This window comes from Tachypleus tridentatus, chromosome 10, assembly GCF_004210375.1.
Source record: "Tachypleus tridentatus isolate NWPU-2018 chromosome 10, ASM421037v1, whole genome shotgun sequence".
Classification (NCBI taxonomy): domain Eukaryota; kingdom Metazoa; phylum Arthropoda; class Merostomata; order Xiphosura; family Limulidae; genus Tachypleus; species Tachypleus tridentatus.
In genome coordinates, this window is record NC_134834.1 from 151,752,145 (window position 1) to 151,774,512 (window position 22,368).

Consider the following 22,368-nt stretch of genomic DNA (forward strand, 5'->3'; position numbering starts at 1 on the left):
CGTGAGGGCGTTATAAGTGATGGTCAATCTCACTATACTTTGGTAAAAGAATAGACCAAAGCCAAGAGTTGGCAGTGGGTGGTGCCTTCCATCTAGTCTTACACTGCTAAATTAGGGACGGCTAGCATAGATAGCCCTCGTGTAGCTTTGGCGAAAATTCAAACCAAACTATTTAACAAAATAATAATATGTACAATTTATTATTTGAAAACATCTATTATTATATTATATAGCGTCAGTTTAATAGAGTTCTTGTTTTGTAGATTTTGTCACATTCTATATTTTTATATTATTCTTAAAAATTTAAAACTGATGTACATTGATTACAAACGCCCCCAAGTAGCAGAGCGGTATATATGCAGACTTACAATGCTAGAAGTCGGGTTTCGATACTCGTGGTAAGTAGAGAATAGATAGCCTGTTGTGTAGCTTTTGCTTAACTACAAAAAAACAAACAAATGATTTTATATATTATGGTGTCTAATTTAATTACATTTGTTTTTAATAGATTAAAACTTCCAACCCTGGTGCATTCAAAGTTCAACCAGCTTGCGGTGTTCTGTGGCCCAAACGATGTCTTACAGTGCTGGTTCAAACTATTCCTGGTAGGTAGGTTGTTTAAGAACGTCTTAAAGCTTTGGTTCAAACTATTGTTGGTAGGTTATTGAAGAACGTCTTAAAGTGTTGGTTGAAACTATTTTCGGTAGGTTAATTGCTGAAGAACGTCTTAAAGTGTTGGTTCAAACTATTCCTGGTAATTAAGTCTTATAGTTGGTTCAAACGTCTTAAAGTTCAAACTGGTAGGAAGGTTCTTGAAGAACGTCTTAAAGTGTTGGTTCAAACTGTTCCTGGTAGGAAGGTTGTTGAAGAACGTCTTAAAGAGGTGATTCAAATGGTGGAATGTTTGGAGAACAATACACAATTATGGTCTGTGTGTAACCTAACGGTGTAGTACAAAACGTCACTCTGACAACTGGAGTTAACACAACACACAATTATATATTTCTATAAGAAACTCACAACAATATTCATGTAGTTCGAATGTCATAAGAAAGAAAGAACTGAAGTACAACTCTTTCGAATATGGCAATATATATATATATATATATATATATATATATATTACAGTTAGTTAGAATACCATCACATAAGAAAAACACAACAACAGTATTGTTCGTAATAATATCATAAGATAAGAAACATATTATTATGACAACGGGTTTGAACCAAAAAAAGAAAGAAACGCGTAACAATATCGCACGTAGTTTCGATATAAATTAATTTGTGGACCAGAAAGCAGCGATTCATCAACTTAACACTATATTGTAACATTTTAATAGTACATTTAATTTTTAAAATGTTTTACTTTTCACCATATCTGTTAAAACAACTGGTTTATGATTCCTGCTTCTCTGTGACACGTGCTCCTCATGTGACATGGTTGTTAGATGGATGAAGGTACGTGATTACCAATTCTATACACTTTTACATTACAGTCAAGACTTTCGTGTTTTTATTTTTTGTAAAATATGGCACTATGACAATATTTACATTTAAATGATTTTACTCCAAGAAATGCCTGTTTTAAAAGTGATAATATATTTATATTTTTATAGGTATGGTCGTTCAACCAAACGATAAGATTCTGATTCAAATGGTTGCTGCAAATAAACATAACAAGAACGTTCACGAAATTAAAAAGTTGTGGAGAAATATTTCTTCAGAAAGAATAGTCAATCAGAAGTAATTACCGTCAGTATTTGTTCATGTTGTTTATTAATATTTGTTCTAATTGTTTGAAATCTATTATGAAGTGAAAACTGGAACAGACGGGACGCAACTCTGTATCACCCACCTGTATAGTAAGTAAATTTTAACTCTTAAAAATGCCACCTAGTGGCGCAGCTGTATGTTTACGGACTTGGACAGCTAGAAACCGGGTTTAGAAACCCATGGTGGCCAGACAACAGATAGTCTGATGTGTCGGTCTTTGCTTAATTCCAAAGAAACAAACTCGAAGAAACCGATTGGCAATAAATTCTTCGTCAGAGTTAGTTAGGCCCAGTGATATGAATTAGGTAAACATCAAGAGTACATTGTTTATTAACTAATATACAGTACTGTGAAAAGTATTTCGGTAAAGTCAGGCTATTTTCAAACAACAGTGGAAGGTAAATCACAGGTGAAACATCAACATATTACTAACCTTCATATTTAGTACAACAGAAACTCACTTGAAGTGGTTGAGTTCAACAAACAGTTAATATTTTGTTTTATAACTGCAGACAGTCTTAGAGACATTGTTATAACATATTTAATCAAAGTGTCCTTTGAGATTTTACTTCAAACGTCTCTAATACACTACCATAAAGTTCCTTTACAAGTAACTTGTGATTTGTCAAGTTTTTGAGCTGTAAAATCCCAGATCTGTTCAACTAGATTGAGATCAGAGCTCTGTGGGGGTCATTGTATCATTTAAAGGACTTCAACAGCTTATTTCCTAGATAAGTAATTTCTGTATAAGTGGGATGAGTGTTTTGGATAACTATGTTCTTGGTAATGGAAACCTTTACCAATAATACGGTATACCAAATATCAAATTACGGTATACTATGATGGATCAGTATCTGATGGTACATGCACTAGTCCATTATTCCATCTATTTTGTAAATATCTCCTGTTGCCTCACCAGAAAAACACCCCTAAGTCATCACACTGCCTCCCCATGCTTCATGGTAAGTGTTATGCAGTAAGGGAAATATCTTTCATCTTTATTCCACTGAAGGTACAACCTACAATTTTAATCTATATATTTCGAACCTTGACTCATCAACAGTCCAGTTTTTGTGCTTTCTACAAAATTTCAGTCTCTTGACAATATTTGAAGATCAAAGTGGAGGTTTTTTTAAACTGCAACACGACCAAATATTCCATTCTAGTTGAGTCTTCTAGATACTTTAGGTTTGGACACTTTTCTATCATTTGATACATGGTTGTTTATCTTATGCCTAAGATCAGTAGTAGTCTTCCTTCTGCCCTGAAGGATACATAAACGAAGATACTTAACATCAGTATCAATAAGTTTAGGTGTTCTGTCTCTTCCTTTCCTATTTTCAAATTTACCTGTTTTGGTCTCACAACGTATGATGTTTTTGACAGTGTTTAGGGAACATTTCAAGTCTGCAGTAATCTGTCTAAGAGTCCAACCAGCATTATGTATAGCTTTTATGTAAACTCTCTGCTCTAATGACATTTGTATGTGTGTTTGGGGGCCACGGCATAACAACAAAACTTAATATATATTCTTAAACACTGTTTTTACCAAGGTTTATATGTGGAGTGTTATTAAATTGATTTCTTCTAACATGCACTGCTGGCCAAAATCTTAAGGTCAATGGACATAAAGAAAAAATATGCATTTTGCGTTGTTAGACTCAACCACTTTTTTGAGTAGAGCTTCGAAAGATGGAAATAAGAAAAGGGGAAAAAAAAATTTAGCATTTAATAGGGAAAATGTGAACACTATGAAATTAGCCTAAATACTAGCTGATTAAAAGTTTAAGACCATACTGAAACGAAGCATTAATTGGTAAATACTTAACGAAATTTAGCCATTTGTGTTCAAGCGTTAGCGTTGTCAACATCTCCTACTCACATCTCCTGTGTTACATTGAGTAAAAACATGGCAAAGGCTAAAAGTTGACAGTTTGAATGTGGCAGAATTGTCGAGCTGCAAAAGTAAGGTCTCCCTCAACGTGCCATCGCTGGTGAGATTGGGCGTAGTAAAACTGCTGTTGCAAATTTCTTAAAAGACCCTGAGGGATGCGAAACGAGAATTTCAAATGGTCGGCCTAAGACAATTTCGCAGGCGTTGAGCAGGAGGATTCGATGGGTTGTCTGGCAAGACACCAGCCGATCGTCGAACCAGATTAAGGCTCTTACGGACGCAGAATGCAGCTCAAGAACAATAAGATGGCATCTACGAGAGAAAGGCTTTAAAAACCGTAAACATCTTCAAAGGCCACACCTCCTTCCGCACCACGAAACAGCTCAGTTAAACTTTGCTGAGAAGCATCAATCATGGGACTTAGAAAAGTGGACGAAGGTTTGTTCTCTGATGAGAAAAAATTCAATCTGGATGGTCCAGATGGCTTCCAACGTTACTGGCACGATAAGGATATCCCACCGAAAACATTTTCTACACGAAACAGTGGAGGAGGTTCCATCATGATCTGGGGTGTTTTCTCCTTCCATGGAGCAATGGAGCTTCAGGTTATAGAGGCGCGTCAAACAGCAGCTGGCTACATTGGCATGTTGGAGAGGGCATCCTTATTGACTGAAGCCCCTCGCTTGTGTGGACATGACTGGATCTTTCAGCAAGGCAAAGGACTTTTTCATGGCGAATCACGTGATTTTTTGGACCATCCAGCTTGTTCGCCCGAACTGAACCCCATTGAAAATGTTTAGGGGTGGATGGCAAGGGAAGTCTATAGAAATGGACGTGAATTCCAAACATTGCATGATCTTCGTGAAACCATCTTCACCACTTGGAATAACATTCCAGCCAGTCTTCTACAAACGTTTATATCGACCATGCCAAAGCGAATGTTTGCAGTTATTCGCAATGACGCCCGTGCAACTCATTACTGAGACCTTTTGTTGGGCATTTCCTACCCTAAACTAGGACTTCTTTTTGGAATGGTCTTAAACTTTTGACCAGCTAGTATTTAGGCTAATTTCATAATGTTCACGTTTTCTCTATTAAGTGCTAAAAAAGTTTTTTATTTTTATTTCCTTTTTCTTATTTTCATCTTTCGAAGCTCTACTCAAATAAGTGGTTGAGTCTAACAACGCAAAATGCATATTTTTTCTTTATGTTCATTGGCCTTAAGATTTTGGCCAGCAGTGTATATATCAGTACCATACGCTAACTTTTTGCTAGTTTCTGTCTATATAGTTAAGACACTACATAGGGTACCATGACAGTTATTTCAGACCCTAAATTTGATCAGTACGTTCATTCAAACATAACCCTTATAACATGTCCTCGATACAAATATGTGGGAATTATAAAGAATGACAAGTATTCTCACCCTGGCTCATTCAATTGTCAATATGGATCAGTGAAACATTGCCATAGTGTTAAAATATACATTCTATAATGACATGGAAGAATTAGCCCCATAAAATGGAAAGAATAAAGATATTCCCAACACTTTTACACAGTACTGTACCTGTGCTGTAAGTATTATCACGGGTTCGAATCTCTGCTATTATTTAAGTTCAGGGTGATACACCCCACACAATTTTTTTTAAAAAACTTACTGTGGCCAAAAGTACACGTCGATAAAAGGCTTTGTGTCTCTCGATACGTTTTGTTCAAAAATGTAATTTTTTTTATAGGTAATGAGAAATTGAAGTTCAATTTATAAAATACATTTTTCACTCAGTAATATAACATGTTTGACACTGGTTTACTTCTGTGGTTCAATTTATAGAATACTGATATTTTTACATGTTTGTATATTTTGCTTAATACTGGTTTACTTCTCTAGTTCAATTTATGAAATTTTGACATTGTTTACACCATAGTATACCATGTTTAATACTTGTTTACTTTTGTGGTTGAATTTATAAAATACTCACATTTTTACACCATAATATACCATGTTTAATACTGGTTTACTTTTGTGGTTGAATTTATAAAATACTCACATTTTTACACCATAATATACCATGTTTAATATTGGTTTACTTCTTTTGTCCAATTTATAAAATAATGATATTTTTTACACCAATTTATACCATCTTGATGCAGGTTTACTTCTCTAATTCAATTTATAAAATACTGAATTTTTTTACACCGATGTATACCATATTAATACTGGTTTACTTCTCTGGTTTAGTTTATAAGACACTGACATTTTTTACACCATAGCATACGACGGTCAAAAAAGGTTGGCTTCTCTGGTTAAATTTCTACAATACTGGCATATTCGACACCATAGTGTACCATGTTTATTACAGGCTACTTTTCAGGTTTAATTTGTTAAATTAAAATTACTGGTTTACTTCTCTAGTTCCATTTATATAATACTGGCATTTTTCACACCTTAGTATATTCTTTTTAATATAGATTAACTTCTCTGGATCAGTTTATAGAATACTTAAATTTTTTACACCATAAAATACAATGTTTAATAGACGTTGACTTCTCTGGATCAGTTTATAAAATACTGAATTTTTTTGCACCATAAAATGCAATGTTTAATAGAGATTGAGATTGACTTCTCCGGTTCAATTTATAAAATACTGACATTTTTACAGCATAGTATCCCACGTTTTATTCAGGCTAACTTCTCTCATTCATTTATAATATACTGATATTTTTGCACAATAAATACCATGTTTAACACAGTTTTACTTCTCTAACCCAATTTATAAAATACTGACATTTTGTATACCATGATATACTGTGTTTAATATGGGTTTACTTTTCTGGCTCAGTTATTAAAATACAGATATTTTTTGCAACATAGTATATCATGTTTAATACTGCTTCACTTCTGTGGTTAAATTAATAAAATAGTGACATTTGTTACACCACAGTTTCGAATGTTTAATAGAGGTTTATTTCTCTGGTTCCATTTATAAAGGACTGGCATCTTTTATACCATAATATAGTATACTTAATACTGCTTTGCTTATTTGATTAAATTTTTAGATACTCATATTTTTTCTCCTTAATATACCATGTTTAATACTAGTTTACTTCTCTGGTTCAGTTTATAAAATACTGACATTTTTTTACACCATAGTGTACCATGTTTAATACAGGTTTCCTCCTCTGGTTTAGTTTATAAAACAGTAACATTTTTTACAACATAATATACCTATTTAATACGTGCCGACTTCTCTGGTTCTATTTATAAAATACTGACATTTTTTTACACCATAGTATCATACGTTTTATACAGGTTAACTTTTCTTGTTCAATTTATTAAATACTGACATTTTTACACCATAGTATATCATGTTTAATAGTGGTTTACTTCTCTGGTTGAATTTATAAAATACTAACATTTTTCACACCATAACCTACCATGTTGAATACTGGTTTATTCCTCTGGTTGAGTTTATAAAATACTGACATTTTTACACCATTGGTTACCGCGTTTAATTCAGGTTCACTTCTCTGGTTAAATTTATAAAATACTATCATTTGTTACACCATAGTATATCATGTTTAATACTTCTTTACTTCTCTGCTTGAATTAATGAAATACTGGCATTTTTACACCATAATATACCATGTTTAATTCTGGTTTACTTCTCTGGTTCAAGTTATCTAATACTGACATTTTTCACATCATAATATACTATATTTAATATTGGTTGACTTCTCTGGTTTAGTTTATGAAATACTAATCTTTTTCAGACTATAATTTCTAAGTTTTATTTCCATAATATCCTTTTGTAGATAAAGTTTTAAAACCCCTCGTTTTAATCATTAAATAATTTTGAGATGTTTGGAAGTCTGTTGAGTGATAAATTAGAAAAAAAATCCAGAAAAATGTTTAGTGACGAAGCGAAAGCTAGACCAATCTTCAAAAGAAAAAATATCTCCATGACAACCGTTGATTCTTGATGAACTTGTGATTATATAATAGCTCATTCGTTAAAAAAGTTCATTTTAGTTTCCTTTATATGTTCAATTAATAATTTCCTTTTGAATTTGGATAACATTTCATAATGAAATAGTTACAAGTTATCTGAAGGTATTTTAGTTTCAATAATTTAGTTCATACATTATCGATAGATGGCAGTGTATACAAAGATGACTATTCCTTTTGTCAGGAAAGTATTGAACTTTCTTTGATTGTTAGAAGTTTCAGTTGTTAGATATACCATTGAGCCACCTGTACACGTTATGTTTGTTTATTTTAATCGACGATGAATTTTAAACTCGTCTATAAAACTAATTAAGTTATGAAAAATCTGTTTATTAAGCACCGCGACACTTCACTAATCAACTTTGGTGTCACCGACCTCGCTTGTCTCTTTAATTTGTTCTTTTAGGCTTCGCTCTACATTTTTTTTATTAATACATTTTAGACTTCATGGTTCCTGCTAATTTCCTTAATAACCACTTTGTTATTGCTTAAAGTATTCTACAAGGTACCACATAAAAAGATTGTTAAAAATGAACTTACTAAGTGAGAAGGAATAATTGGATTCATTGGATAGAAAGTGGTAGGATAGAAGTAATTAGAGAGTTGCTATTAAAGGAATTATATCACAAACTGGAGTAATGTCACAAGTTGGTACTCCAGGGTTCAATGCCAGTACCTTTGCTCTATTTACTTTGGGTCCGGCATGGCCAAGCGTGTTAAGGCGAGCGACTCCTAATCTGAGGGGTGCGGGTTCGCATCCCTGTCGTGCCAAACATGCTCACCCTTTCAGCTGTGGGGGCGTTATAATGTGACGGTCAATCCCACTATTCATTGGTAAAAGAGTAGCCCAAGAGTTGGCGGTGGGTGGTAATGACTAGCTGTTTTCCCTCTAGTCTTACACTGCTAAATTATGGACGGCTAGCAGAGATAGCCCTCGAGTAGCTTTGTGCGAAATTAAAAACAAACAAACTTTTTGCTTTACACCATGACATGACATAGATCAAGGACTGGTCAATAAATTACTTAAATTTGCTGATCGTCCGATGAGTTTGTCAAATAAATGGCAGGTGACTTTAATTATAATAAATGCAAGGTAATGCATGCGAATTTCAGACCTGAACTTGTGAAAGAGCTCATCACGTTGCCTTAGAACGCGTTCATGTACGTTTGTTTTGTTTGTTAACATGTTTTTTTACTCGTTTCATCAGTCTTTTTGCTGACACCAAGGACAAATTAATTCATGAAGTACGAATGACGGCTGTCATGTATTCAAACACGACCTATGATAATGAACATTATCGTTATATCTAATTTGTTAAGGTCATGGCCAGGTGGTTAGGGCGCTCGACTCGTAATCCGAGGGTCGCGGATTCGAATTCCCGTCACTACTAAACATGCTTCTCCTTTCAGCCGTGGGAGCGTTATAATGTGATAGTCAATGCCACTATTTGTTGGTAAAAGAGGGGTGGTGATAATTATCAGCCTTTCTTTTAGTCTTAAACTGCTAAGTTAATGACTGCTAGCGCAGATAGCTCTCATATAACCTTTCGGGAAATTCAATACAAACAAACAAACATAGCGGAGTTACATAATGAACAAATCCTTTGTTTGCTCATTCATAAGCTCAGGCCTGAAATCAATGTTAAACGAAGTGGTAATATAGTGTTTCTAATTTTATTGAATTTTGTGTAAACATTTATACGAATAACCTCAAGAGTGTAATGAAAAAGAAAGATCCTAGCGTTATGGTTGACCAGTCTATTTAAGTCTTCCAAAACAGCGTAAATAGTGTCTTAGATTAAATCTATATAAATACATAATACAAGTTTAAAGAGGCTATAACCAAATTGTTTAGCAATAAAATATCTTTATTTCCCGTTTCGTAAAATATTTTTTAAAATTTTACAAAGGTTTAACACTTCGTATTTATCTCAATACTTTTGTTTTTAGCTGTTTTTTAATAATGGTCTCGTTAATAAGTTTTGGTTTGTTTGTTTTTGGAATTTCGCACAAAGCTACTCGAGGGCTATCTGTGCTAGCCGTCCCTAATTTAGCAGTGTAAGACTAGAGGGAAGGCAGCTAGTCATCACCACCCACCGCCAACTCTTGGGCTACTCTTTTACCAACGAATAGTGGGATTGACCGTCACATTATACACCCCCACGGCTCTCGTTAATAAGCTTTTGAAAAAAATATAGAAATATTGAATGCAAATCTAAAGTTACAGTATAGACCATTGGTAACACAATATTTTGTGAATTGTATTCATTCTTGTGATTCTTACCTCAGGAAGTACGTTGAGTTGTTGGAAGTGGTTAGGGAGAGAGATGCTAGGCTGATAACTGGGATGGGAAGAATGTAATACAAGAATATGCGAAGAACTCTTTAAAAAAGACGTTTTGTGGGAATCTGAATTGTGTGTTTAACTGAATTGCCAGGGTTGGTGCATCGTCTACTGGTAAGACAGGTAGGAATATGAGTTACGTAAGAAAAACTTTTTCGAGGTAGGGGCCATCGGAATGGCATGTTTAAAGGAATTGGTAGGGTTAGTGTAACGTCCATTGGTAAGACAGGTAGGAATATGAGTGACGTGAAAAACTTTATCGAGGTAGGGGTCATTTGAATTGCGTGTTTAAGAGAATAGTTATGGTTGGTGCATCGTCTACTGATAATAAAAGTATGAATATAAGTCACATACGAAAAACTTTATCGAGGTAAGGGTCATCTAAATGGCGTGTTTAAAGGAATTGCTAGGGGTGGTGTGTCGTATACTTGTAAGAAGGGTAGGAATATGAGTCACCTAAGAAAACCTTTATCGAGGTAGGGGTCATCTTCAGCTAAGACAATTTTTGAACAGAATAGTTAGTGTTTGGAATGAGTTTTCTCCAAATGCTGTAAAAGCAGTAAATTTATGGGGAAGCTGAGTTTGGTTTGTTTTGAATTTTGCGCAAAACTACATGAGAGCTATCTGCACTAGCCGTCGGTAATTTAGTGGTGTAAGACTAGAGGGAAGGCAGCTAGTCATCACCACCCGCCGCCAACTCTTGTGCTACTGTTTTACCAACTAATAGTGGGATTGACCGTAACATTATAACGTTTCCACGGCAAACATGTTTGATGCGATGGGGATTCGAACTTGCGACCCTCAGATTACGAGTCTAGCGCCGTAACCCCTTGGTCATGCCGGGCCAAAAGCTAACAAAATAAATTATTCAATGTACCCTATCACTCGTTTTGTTTTATGGATATTTTATTTCTTAGTGGTATGAATAATGTGAGATCTGGTCTACTTAGCAATAACAAATTAGTTAATTTATTCCACAGAGCCTGCTACAAGTTACGATCACTTTTACACAGTCGTATAATATTTGAACGTTCAGCAAACATTTGCTCGATAATGATACTGAGACCAACGTATAAATAACCTTGTACAGTTCTATGGTTAATCGATCGATTATCTGATCTGGATACTTCACTCACTTTTCAATCACTTTCGAACCGGTTATTATCGTATTTATAATGGGTCTTTGTTTCTAGACTAACATTGAAGAATATTCTGGGTATACTGTTATTTTTTTTTTTAAACTAGTGATCACCGTGTTAACAGCTCCCTCTAGTAAACAATTAAAATAAAACATTGAAAATATGGCTTACAACACATCCCTTTTCTGGATTCTCAAATTTCTTGAAAAATCCTAATATAAAACATTTTAATATGTGTGGTAACGACTAACCTTACGATCATTTTTATGTATGTGACGCCCTAAATGAACTAACAAATCCCATGTTGTGTTTGAATTTATGGTAAGTTACTTTTAGACGAAGCTAGTCTCATTAATGTGGTTTCAGACTTCATTCGTTTTGTTAGTTTTGACGTCGTTTTTTTATAATTTATGTATCTCCGAGTTTTATACAATAACATTTCTTCTTTCATTTGTCTTTCCAACTTTGCCTTCCAACCCTATCACGGCAATTTACTTTAAGTTTCTGTTTTTGGCTTTTGTCAATCTCTAACTGTCTTATGAAAAAAGTGTGACCATGTTGACATAGAGCCAAACCGTTAAAATAATTCCTGTAAACCCGATGAACCCGAGCTCATGCTATTAATTATAATCGATTTCTAAGTATGGCTCATATATATGTTAATGTGCATCAATATACTTCTAAAGTAATTTCAACACTGCCCAGTGTTGCTAGAAGGACACGATAGGTTTTTAAACAATGGACAATGATTTAAAAAGAAAGGGTTTAAAAACGTAAAGTTTTACAGAATTATGTCACAGAATTTTCGTAGATACTTTAATTATTGTCCATTTTCTACTTGCCGGATGTTTTATGTTAATTAGTTCTGGTCAATGTATGAATTCTTTCTTCGAAAGTCAACAAAACACTAACTTATCTCCCTCCACGGCCCCCCGCTAGTACAGCGGTATGTCTCCGGATTTACAACGCTAAAATCAGGGGTTCGATTCCCCTCGGTGGGCTGAGCAGATAGCCCTTTGGGGCTTTGCTATACGAAAAACACACACACACACTCCTTCCACGTTGTTCACAAAGGTTACGTCACCAGTGACCAGTGTGATAACTATGTTTCCCCTTTACTTGGTCACATTTCTGATCATATTGTCTACCATTGTTGTTTTGGTTAATAGGATTAAAAATATAAAGGCTGAAATATTTGTGTCTGTCAGAAACTTGTATGATAATTTGAAATAAGTGCTAAGAATGTAGAGAGAATCGAACCTTGCCTCTGTTTACACTTTTACCCATTTAGTGTAGTGAATAAAATAACGGTCTCAAAACTATAATACAATGAACATGTGAGAACCCTGAATAATCTTCTTTGACTGTTTTTTTCAGGTTAACCTGCAGCTTTCCATTTCATTCGGTGCTCCTGTCATCTGAATCTTTGGATATACAACAACAGTCATCCATTATGTTTCCTTCATCACCGGCGGTCAAAATGACCTCACATAAAGAGACTAGAGAGACAAATATTACATCTGAAGACAAGGAATTTATTAAAAAGGTAGAGATATAATACCAGTGTTACTTCTAGATGTACATATAACAGCAGTGTTATTTCTTGATGTAGATGTAATACCATTATAATATAGTAACACAACTATCCTACCCTGGATACACAACACATCTATTATGTTCTGTATACATATCACATCTGTCATTCTCAGTTTTCAACTATATTTATTTATATACATAAGAACTTCTTTTTCCTGTAGACTTAACGCATATTTTTCCTCTGTTTCAGATTGAAGCTGTCCGAGACCGTCTAGAGAGCCACAGTAATGTGTCAATACTAATTCTTGCTTTAGCACTGTTTTTGTTAATGCTTACGGTGTACATCATGTGGCAAGTTAGAAATTTCTCAGTCTTATTGTATAGCAACAAAAACTGTCAAGACTCGTGTTTTTTCTCTTAACTTACAGTTAGCTTATTTCAAAATTTTTAAATGATTTTTCCTGTTTTCTTATCACAATCCACTTTGTGAAACAACTTGCGATGAAATGTCGACGATTAAAGTCTGATATTAAAATATGATATAATGAGTAGTACAAACTAATTTGATTTAAATGGAATTTCCGAACAAATCCATTCATTCAAATACTTGATGGTGGAGAAATCAAGTCTCCATCTTATTGATATAGAAATAAAATGTTTCCTAAATTACTATGATAAAGTTTCAAGTTCAAAAGAAAAACATACCTATATAATTCTTCAAAAAATGCGACTGTATATAAATATTTTGATTCAGGTTTCTGGTACTATCGAAACTAAGCTTCGGCAGTTTGTGAATGAAATAATGTATTTTACATCACAAATAAATAAATATTAATCAAACTGGTTTTGGGTAGAATGACTCTGGCTGATTATGGCATCATACTCTAATAAAACTCTTGCTTGTATGATACTGGAAAAAAAAAACATTATTAAGCGATGTGCAACTCCCAACTTCGCGAAATTTTTATCCTGTGTGCATATAGACTTGCAGTGGGGACAGAATTTTTCCATTTCGCCTCAGTTTCCTGTCGTGAACTTTATTTTCTCCATTCAAATGTGCAGGAAAAAAAAATGAATTTGCTGCGCGTAGTGGAGCCCAACGAAGGTGAAGAATTTAACACGCAGATTCGATGTTTACGGAGTTATAAAGCGGTGAATATCATCAGAAACAGTTCTGTGTTATCAGTGTTTCAAGTACCAAGCGACTATTCAAGCGAAATCCTGTCATTTGTGGCCAGAAATTGAGAAAAAAAAACTTAGAAAAGTGTTTTTAAACACGTAGGGGGAAGATAGTACATCATGAACACTTTACACGCGGATCTAATTGTCTTTCATGAATAACAAAGTTAGAAATCGATAAATAGCTTCAGAATGAGTTTTGTGTTGTCTATGACGCCATAAAACGTCATTTCCGGTTCTTGTTGGTGCGTTTTGAGATTCAGAAAAAAACGGTTGAAATTTACATTCTACTGAATGTAAAACATTTTCTTAAAACACTCAATCCGACCTATTTGTTCACATTTATTTTGTTTCTAGACGTAGTTGGTAGCTTCGTTTTACATCGTACAAAATACACGAACAGTGTCATTGTTGTTGAAACATTATAGCTGGTGACAACAAAATACACGACCAGTGTCATTGTTGGTGAAACACACGTGTGGCAGGGTAGGAACGAAATTGGCCATAGCCGGTTGTAAGCCAGGATAATGTCACGAGTATACTGACATGAAGTATCAGCAACTCCCTGTCTGCCACTCAAATTATTGTAAAGTAACATAAAATGAAAGGTAAGATAAACAGTAGAAAATAATTATCATCTTAAACATTATTTATTTTATTTATTGAGTTTATATTGTATTCATTATGATGTGATTTATTATAACCTTTCAACATGTATCCTTCCTTGAGAAAAATCGTATTCCGTAAAAAAAATATTTTTTGAGAATTTCAGAAAAGGACACGAAAAGTGAACAATGAAGGGTGCATGATAAGGTAAGGTCCAATCTCTTGAGACTCCAGGTGAGTTTTATCATTAATTAGTACGTTGCTCACCAATAGCGAAGTAAATGTGTTTTGTCTTTGGACATGAAAACAAAATTCAACCGAGATTACTATACAAGGCTGCAAATCGCTCATAGCCACCATGCACTGTCTTCCCTACGATGGTTAGGCACCCTAAGTGAGCACTGGCGCCACAGCTCTCTTACGGGGCAACAAATTGCCCTGCACGGTTAGTGTATGTTGAATGGTGTATTTGAATCTTTTCTAAGCTTCTGCATACATTTATATTTAAAATAAAACACGTGAATGACTTCATATTTCAATGAGTAACTTCGGTAACCATTCGAAAGGTGACTTAGTACATTACTGTGATGATGAGACAAGAAAAATGAAATAATAATAATTTATTCGTTATATTCTCATTGATTTTTTCTGTCTTGTATTTATTTTGTTTTAGTTAAATTATGTGTAGAAATGGTTACATACAACTTCACAATTTGTATTTTATTGCATATGAAAGAAAACTGAGCAAATCTTAAATAAACGGCAGCAAAACGAAAACTTTAGGCCTAAGTCAGAGTTAGGTAAGTTACGGGTAAACCTGAACAAGTCACTGCTCCAGATCGAATTGAAACTATCAACTCTCCTTCCACGTGCTATTCACGTGCTTTGACCGTGTGTGTCTGAGTCACCCCAATTTTCTGAAAATTCTTCACGTGCACGATGACACAATACTGGCAACTTGTACTTTGTCACGAAAGATTTTCCGTGTTTACACTTAACTCCAGGCTTCGGTTTTTAATGTAAATTTAATTAAAAGCAGGGACATATAGAAAATGATATTGTTATAAACCTGAATTAAAGAGACGTAACCATCTATGTACAGTTTTAATAGAAATATTTAGTTTAACTACGATGTTAAGTTTAGATCATAATATGTGCAATTCGTTGTAAAATGTAAGGGACAAGTACCACCTCTCTCTGCCAAGTTTTATTAGCTTATTATAATTTTGAGTAACGTTTTATAGAAGAACACTTTATATATTTCCATGTACTTTCCACAGTAGCAATGTTTGAAACCATTTTATCGTGTTTAACGCAGTGAATTAAACTCATTTGATTTTCAATGATTTCCTTCAAATGTTCTTTTGTTGTTGAAAAACAAACAAAAACTGTCCTTATCGAACCATAAATTTTATTTTAGCTGTAACTTGTGTTTTGTGGTTATTGTATTTGATTCGTTTTGAGTAATTTTCGTTACAATAGCGCCAAACAGTAAAAGTGTCATCCAACAAAGATTGTACTTCGTGTATTTTTTTAAATAGTGAAATTTTATAACGATAATCGAATAATTATACTCAGATTAACTATCTTAAGCCTAATGAATTAAGATTTAATACTGTGTTTTCAGTGTTGTTTTTTTTTTTTCTGTACGGGTCTGCGTGACGAAACAGGAAGTAGTGGTGCATTTTATACGGGTAGTTAAGCTATAAGTCACTATGAGAGTTTCAAAGTATAATATACCTTATTAATGAGGTAAGATATAACGTACATTTATCACGTGTTAAGTAAAAAGCCAAAAGTAGAACTTGGCAACGAGCCAAAATTCCTGAAATCTTATGAGAAATTGGAGCATGTTTTCAGTGATCTATTAAAATACATGTTGTAATCTTAGTTTTACAGCAGTTTGTGGTACACTAGGTAGTAAGTAATCTGTCGTATTTGGTCATGGGGCTTTATTCTACCGTTTTGTCTCGTGTCTTTCAGATTCGTAGTTTTCAAGGTTCTGAGTGTTAATATTTTTCTATTTGTGAAACGATAGTTTATACATTTTGACTTTTAAGAGAGAGAGAGAGAGAGAGAGACAAACTGCAATGCTTTGTTTTTCAAAATGGAAATTAATCAAAAACCTAGTATACTAATAAAAATTACATGCAGGATAACATTTAATTAAACCAGCAAATTAATTTTATCAAGTTTTGGGAAAATATTTTCATCCCTTCAAAACTATTTTACAAAGAGTGAAACTTAGACATTTCCGCTTTCAGCAATAAATAAAAGGAGAGACTGTCTAATTACCAAACAAAATGTTAAATTCCTAAAAGGCAAGTGAATACTCGTATTTATTGAGTTATATGGAGAACTGTAGTTTCCCTCCTGAGAACCAAACATAGTTAATTATTTGACAATAACAAAATTCAAGTGTCATCGCGTGTGCTAAATTTCTGGAACTATTTTATAGGGAAAACAAATTATACAGAAAAGGAAAACAAAATTGGTTTTATAACTCTATATGTAGCCAATCAAAATCAGTTTAATCTTTACGTCAACCACTGCATCATTGCTTTAAAATATAAAATATTTGACCTTCAAACGTCCATGAAAATTTCGAAAGAAAATTTGAGTACAACTTTACTACTATCGTAAGTATATCTGTAAAGTAATGTTTACTGCTATGACTAACATGTCTGTAAAATAATGTTCACTTTTGTAACAAACATGTTTCTAAAGTAATGTGTTCATGTCAACATATTGAATATAATGACTTGCAATATATTCAAAATAAAGTTTACGTGTACGTGTTTGTGTGTATAGATGTATGACTAACACGAACAAACAGAATATTCTAAAGCATGAGCTGAAGAGATCGCATCTTTTTCGTTCAAGTTTTGCTTCTTGCTTGTTTCTGTGTTTTAAAATACCTAATACTTCAGCATATCATCTACATTTTGATATGATGTCGTAACTGATATATCAGTTTCAACAAAAATGAAATAAACATGTTAAATCCTCAAAATATTCTGACATTAATTCTTGTTTTGGCAACAGCAATTAGGTAGAACCTTGTAAACTAACGAAGTGTTAAACAGCTATATTTGGTACACGAAACGTTCAGTAGTTCTGTTTCGTCCTGTTGGCATAGAAATCGTTCTAGGGATAACATTTTTCAACAATTTTTTGGTGTCTGTTCTGTGTAAGTTTCTTTGTGCTCGGTATGTTCTATAAGTTTCTATATCATTTGTTAACAATAATTTTAACACTTTAGTCATGCTGTAATGTCACATTACACAAACTCCAGTCTTATCACATCAGTTTTTCCAAGAATTTATTATTTATTGTTTGACGTTGAATTGTAATACTATAGCTTAAGACATGACAGGAATATTAATTTATGATACTGCGGTACAAGGAGGGATGCAGTAGGCGTTTGGTGTCCGCATTGACGTCAATATTGTTTCGCTTTCATTGGTTGACTTAACTCTTATATAAAAGGTAAAAACGTTGTGGATAATTGCGCTATTTATAGCAACAGCCGTGGGTTGGTTGAAAAGTCCAAGATTAAAAGAAAAAATATGAGAAGATGACAGAAATTTCAGTGATTCATTTTGTGTATTATTTACTTTAAAACAGTGGCATTAATATTCGTTTATTTCGTTGTGTTTTTTTTTTCTTTAGCTGTTTATTTATTATCCATCTCTCTATCTACTTATCAAACTGTTTTAAGTTTTAAGATCCTCTGTCACTTTCTCTGTAGCATATTTAATCTGATGTAGGGTGTTTTAAGAATTTATTGAACATTGATAATTGATGAAACTGTAGAATGGACGGCAACTGCCAGTTGTGGAGAGACAAGTGTAGAGGACGACGTTTCGAAAGTCTTCCGCCTTTCGCAATCCACCAGGACACTATAAACGACCGACAACACCCCCCCCCCCCCACACACACACACTGACCTAAACAATCTATCAAAGAATACATTGATAATTAGTGGTCTTTTTCACTAATCGCATATCTATTGTTTCAAATAATCACAAGGTATATACAACTGTTTTATATCTTGGCAATGTGAAAGTTAACCATTTTAAATATTTTCTGTATATATTCATATTGTAAAACTATGGAAATAATGCGTAAATATAAAATTAACGGATTATCCATTAGACATTTCTAACAGATTGAAGACCTTATAACATGCAACATGAACATGAACTTATTATACTAATCTCAAGCTAATTTAGTGCCTGGTATTAGTAATAAAACATTATTATTTTTTATTTAGTTTTTGTTACATGGGTGTGCTTTCAAGACAGTAGGCTGTATGTCAGATATCGTAACATACAGTATGATTATAAATCCATTTACGTTGTTTACAACATGCAGCGTTCAATAAACTTTGGCAACTTGCCAAGACGCAGTCTGGTAGTGCGTTTTACTTTAGTATTGTTGAAAGAACGTAGAATGTCAGAAGGGAGGGGTAGGGATGGAAATGGTTACTCCATCTATACCCTGTTATACAATACCCACGACGTCAAAACTGCATCATTTTTAGAAAAAGGAATAAGTTCTAATGTTGACCAATGAAAAATGAGGATCCGCCCGATCACGTGCAGAGTGTGTGGATTCCTAGTAAAGAGACCAATAACAAGAACATCACGCAGTTTAGACTTGTGTTATAAAACCGGCGTTAAGGTGCAGTTGTTAAAGAAGAAAGAGAAGAAGTCTTTAATGTTAAAAGGTTTGAAGTTTTGTAATAAAGGATCGCATTTGAAAAACGCGTACTTTTCACAACCGTTCCATTAAGGTCTGATTATAAAAGTAAACGTCGCTTATTATTTTTGTAATAGACTCATAAATTGAAATTTCAGCTTACATTACTTACGGAATTGCATTTTATGTTTAAAAAGTTCCTTTATCTGGGATCAAAATATACATAATTACAAATCTGTACAGAGTGCTTAAGTGATAAGTATTTTTTATTGTTAAAATTGGTAAAAATTCAGACTATACCAAAGTAAAAACTAGTAACTCGTAGAATTTATTATTTTCGTAATAATAAAGTTTTCTAAGAAACAATTTTTCATTTGGATAACTTGACTGGTTTGAAATGGACTGTTATCCGAGTCAGCCCATCAATATTGAGATTAAAGATGAACGCCGTGTTGAACCTCTTTGCTCTAATGAAGATGATAATGATGATGTACTAAACATGAGACTGGAAGAATTCTGGGATGCCGAAAAGCACCGAGTTCAGCTTGTCGAAAGTCAAGTTTTTTCTAGCAGTTTGGAGAATCAATTTCTGTACGAAGATAGCGTTAGCAAACCCGTTTCAGATATATTGGATTTCGCCCAGAAGGTAGGACTGAATATTAGGGTTGGTTAGGCCTCAAATAGTAGTGAGGCACTTCATTTACTTCTCAACAAATAATATAAGTAGGCCTGTGTTTTGATACTCGCTTTGTATTTTAGGTATGAGAAAACGTAAAATTTATTTCGTTTGTATATACTGTTTTAAACAAGGTAACAAACTGTTGTTTACGGGTCTTTTATACGCTTTCTGGTATAATAGGTTTTTGTGTGTGTTTTTTAAGTGCATGTGATGTTTCGTTATCCCCCAACAAAGCCCTGGATTTCCTGTGTAATATAACAATATTCAGCATATTAACTGTATCAGTATTGCTCTATCCTTCCATTCAGTTATACCGCGGTAAGTATGGGGCTTATAACACTAAACATCGAGCTCAGATACACACAGCCATTTTGTACCTTTCGAGCTATACAACAAACATGTAATGTTAATAGTATGAGCTACGCCTAATAGATATTTTTTCTGTTTAGCAACGGAGTTTTCCAGGGTAATCAAAACAACCCATTTGTAAGTTATAAGTTGAATCGGTTGTACTGTATTATATCAGTGCTGTAGGTTAACTTTATAACTATATATGTATATATTTTACATTTTAAACTTTTGATACGAAGTCAAAATTTGTCGTGCATTTTAAGCCTTGGTTATTGAAATATCGTAATATGTTTCGCATCAGTCAGTTTTCAAACTATGGGATGTATTCCGGTCTTTTCCAAAAAGAAATAAGGAAAAATTTGGTGCAAATAAATATTTTCCTTAAAAAGAACACTACCATACCACAAGTGATACAGTCTTATATCTGACTGTAGGAGGGTTTGGAAACATGTGAGACGTACATCATTTTATTTAAAATGCATATCTGAAAATAGTGGGAGTGTGGATGGAATCTATGAAGTGGAAGAACCTCTATTTTACATATTAGTTAGTAGCTACGTAGACATGAATATAAACGGTTAGTGTTTGTAACACATCCTCCCCCACTCCCAAGCTACTGGTGGGTTAATATTTGCCTTCTATAACAACAATGTACTGACCTCAAGTATTCTTTGATTGGTTTTGTTAGCAGGTTCCCACTCGCATCTCTGATGTAGATACCGGTCTTACAATACGTGGCGAAGATATACCAACAGTTTACACCATCAGTGGTCTGCAAAATTATGAATTTCCTGTCGTTGGTAAGAGGTTAATAAAATTGTCATTTTCTAATTATAAGATAATACTTTCCGTGTGTGTATATGTGTACACACGTACAATTTTATATTCTTTTCTTGAATGTTTTCACAGGTACCTACATAGATAGGCGAATTGTACCAGGTTTTAAGTACAGGGTTCGAATCATTCAAACCGACCTTTATCAGTTCGATGGCAAGGCCTTGAATTTAAAATCAATCGGAATGGGCTATGGAAAGCGGCTGACCTTTGAAAGCGAGAGCCTGAACTACAATGAAAATTATTTTTGGTCTGACACGGATCCAAATGGTTACGGTTTTACCGTTGTTGCCATGGAGAAGGGTGATGAGTTCATTATCAAAGATGATAAAGATGTCGTCTGCGGAGAACTAACAGTAAGAAAATGTTCCAACTCTCAATCTGAGAGAGACATGCGGGTAACCAAAGATGGAGTCGTTGAAAAAACCATTGAAGTTAGGCTATGGGCTAAAATCAGAAACGCATGCAATGGGCTAGATATTCGGCTAGAAACGAGCCAGGACGTTGAGCTTATAGGAATAGTCTCCCTCGTGAGATCAAAGCGAATAGCAGTAGCTGAGGTCCACAGGGTGGAATTTGATGACTGCAGCCTGAAAGGCTACCATCTTGAGACTCGTGCCAAGAGAAAGAGCGTGACTTGAGGTTGATTGAGTTTGCTAATCAACTGACACTGGCTTGACGAAAGGAGAACAGATTCTAGTCTTCCCACATCTGTAGTAAAGATAATTTGTTACATTGCTTTGAATAGGTACACACACTCCATGGCAAAAGTCGGTTAAATAAGTATTGTATGTATGTTTGTATAGTCAGTCTTATCATATTTATAAATTACCTGAAGAAACCACTTTCAGTCAGGTGAAGATGTTAAAAAGAAATATATCAACAGTATTCTGAATGTCCAAAACAAAATAAAGTGCAGACGAGAAGATTGAGTTTTGCAGAACTACTTACTGTAATAACTTTAGAAACATTTTAAAAGTAAGAGAGAAAAATGTTCTTTGTTATTTTCTGGAACAATAATATATATTTTACGTGTTTAGATTGTTTAGTCTTTGTATCTTTTGTTTAAATAAAGACAGTTTTACTTTTTATTTGGATTAGTGTTAGTGTTCACCAAGGTCAACAAGCTACATAAATTTTTAATTTTAGTTTCCAAATGGTTCTGAATTTTGTATCTGGGGTTGAAAAATAAAGTATGAGAACACTGTGCCGTCTCTTTTTAAAGTGTGAGATATTTGTATTTGAAATTAACTAGATGTATGTATCGTGATAATCGTTGTCATGTACGTTGTAAATATGCTGAATAAACAATATTGAATCGCA

The 22,368-nt window shown here is 33.9% G+C and overlaps 1 protein-coding gene across 3 annotated transcripts in view; it reads left to right on the forward strand.

Moving 5' to 3' along the window:
- Positions 1–22,368, forward strand: part of LOC143230645 (uncharacterized) — a 33,205-nt gene extending 10,837 nt beyond the window's left edge. Inside the window, exons 6-11 of one of the 3 annotated variants that reach the window (XM_076464520.1) lie at positions 509–605; positions 1,617–1,743; positions 12,534–12,702; positions 12,943–14,479; positions 20,900–21,011; positions 21,121–21,143. In XM_076464520.1, the coding sequence (XP_076320635.1) occupies positions 509–605; positions 1,617–1,743; positions 12,534–12,702; positions 12,943–13,113 (564 nt within the window). In that variant the 3' untranslated portion in view covers positions 13,114–14,479; positions 20,900–21,011; positions 21,121–21,143. Of the gene's footprint in view, positions 1–508; positions 606–1,616; positions 1,744–12,533; positions 12,703–12,942; positions 14,480–18,914; positions 19,828–20,899; positions 21,012–21,120 lie in introns of those variants that run through there. The other 2 variants (XM_076464518.1, XM_076464519.1) reach the window with 2 other exon arrangements.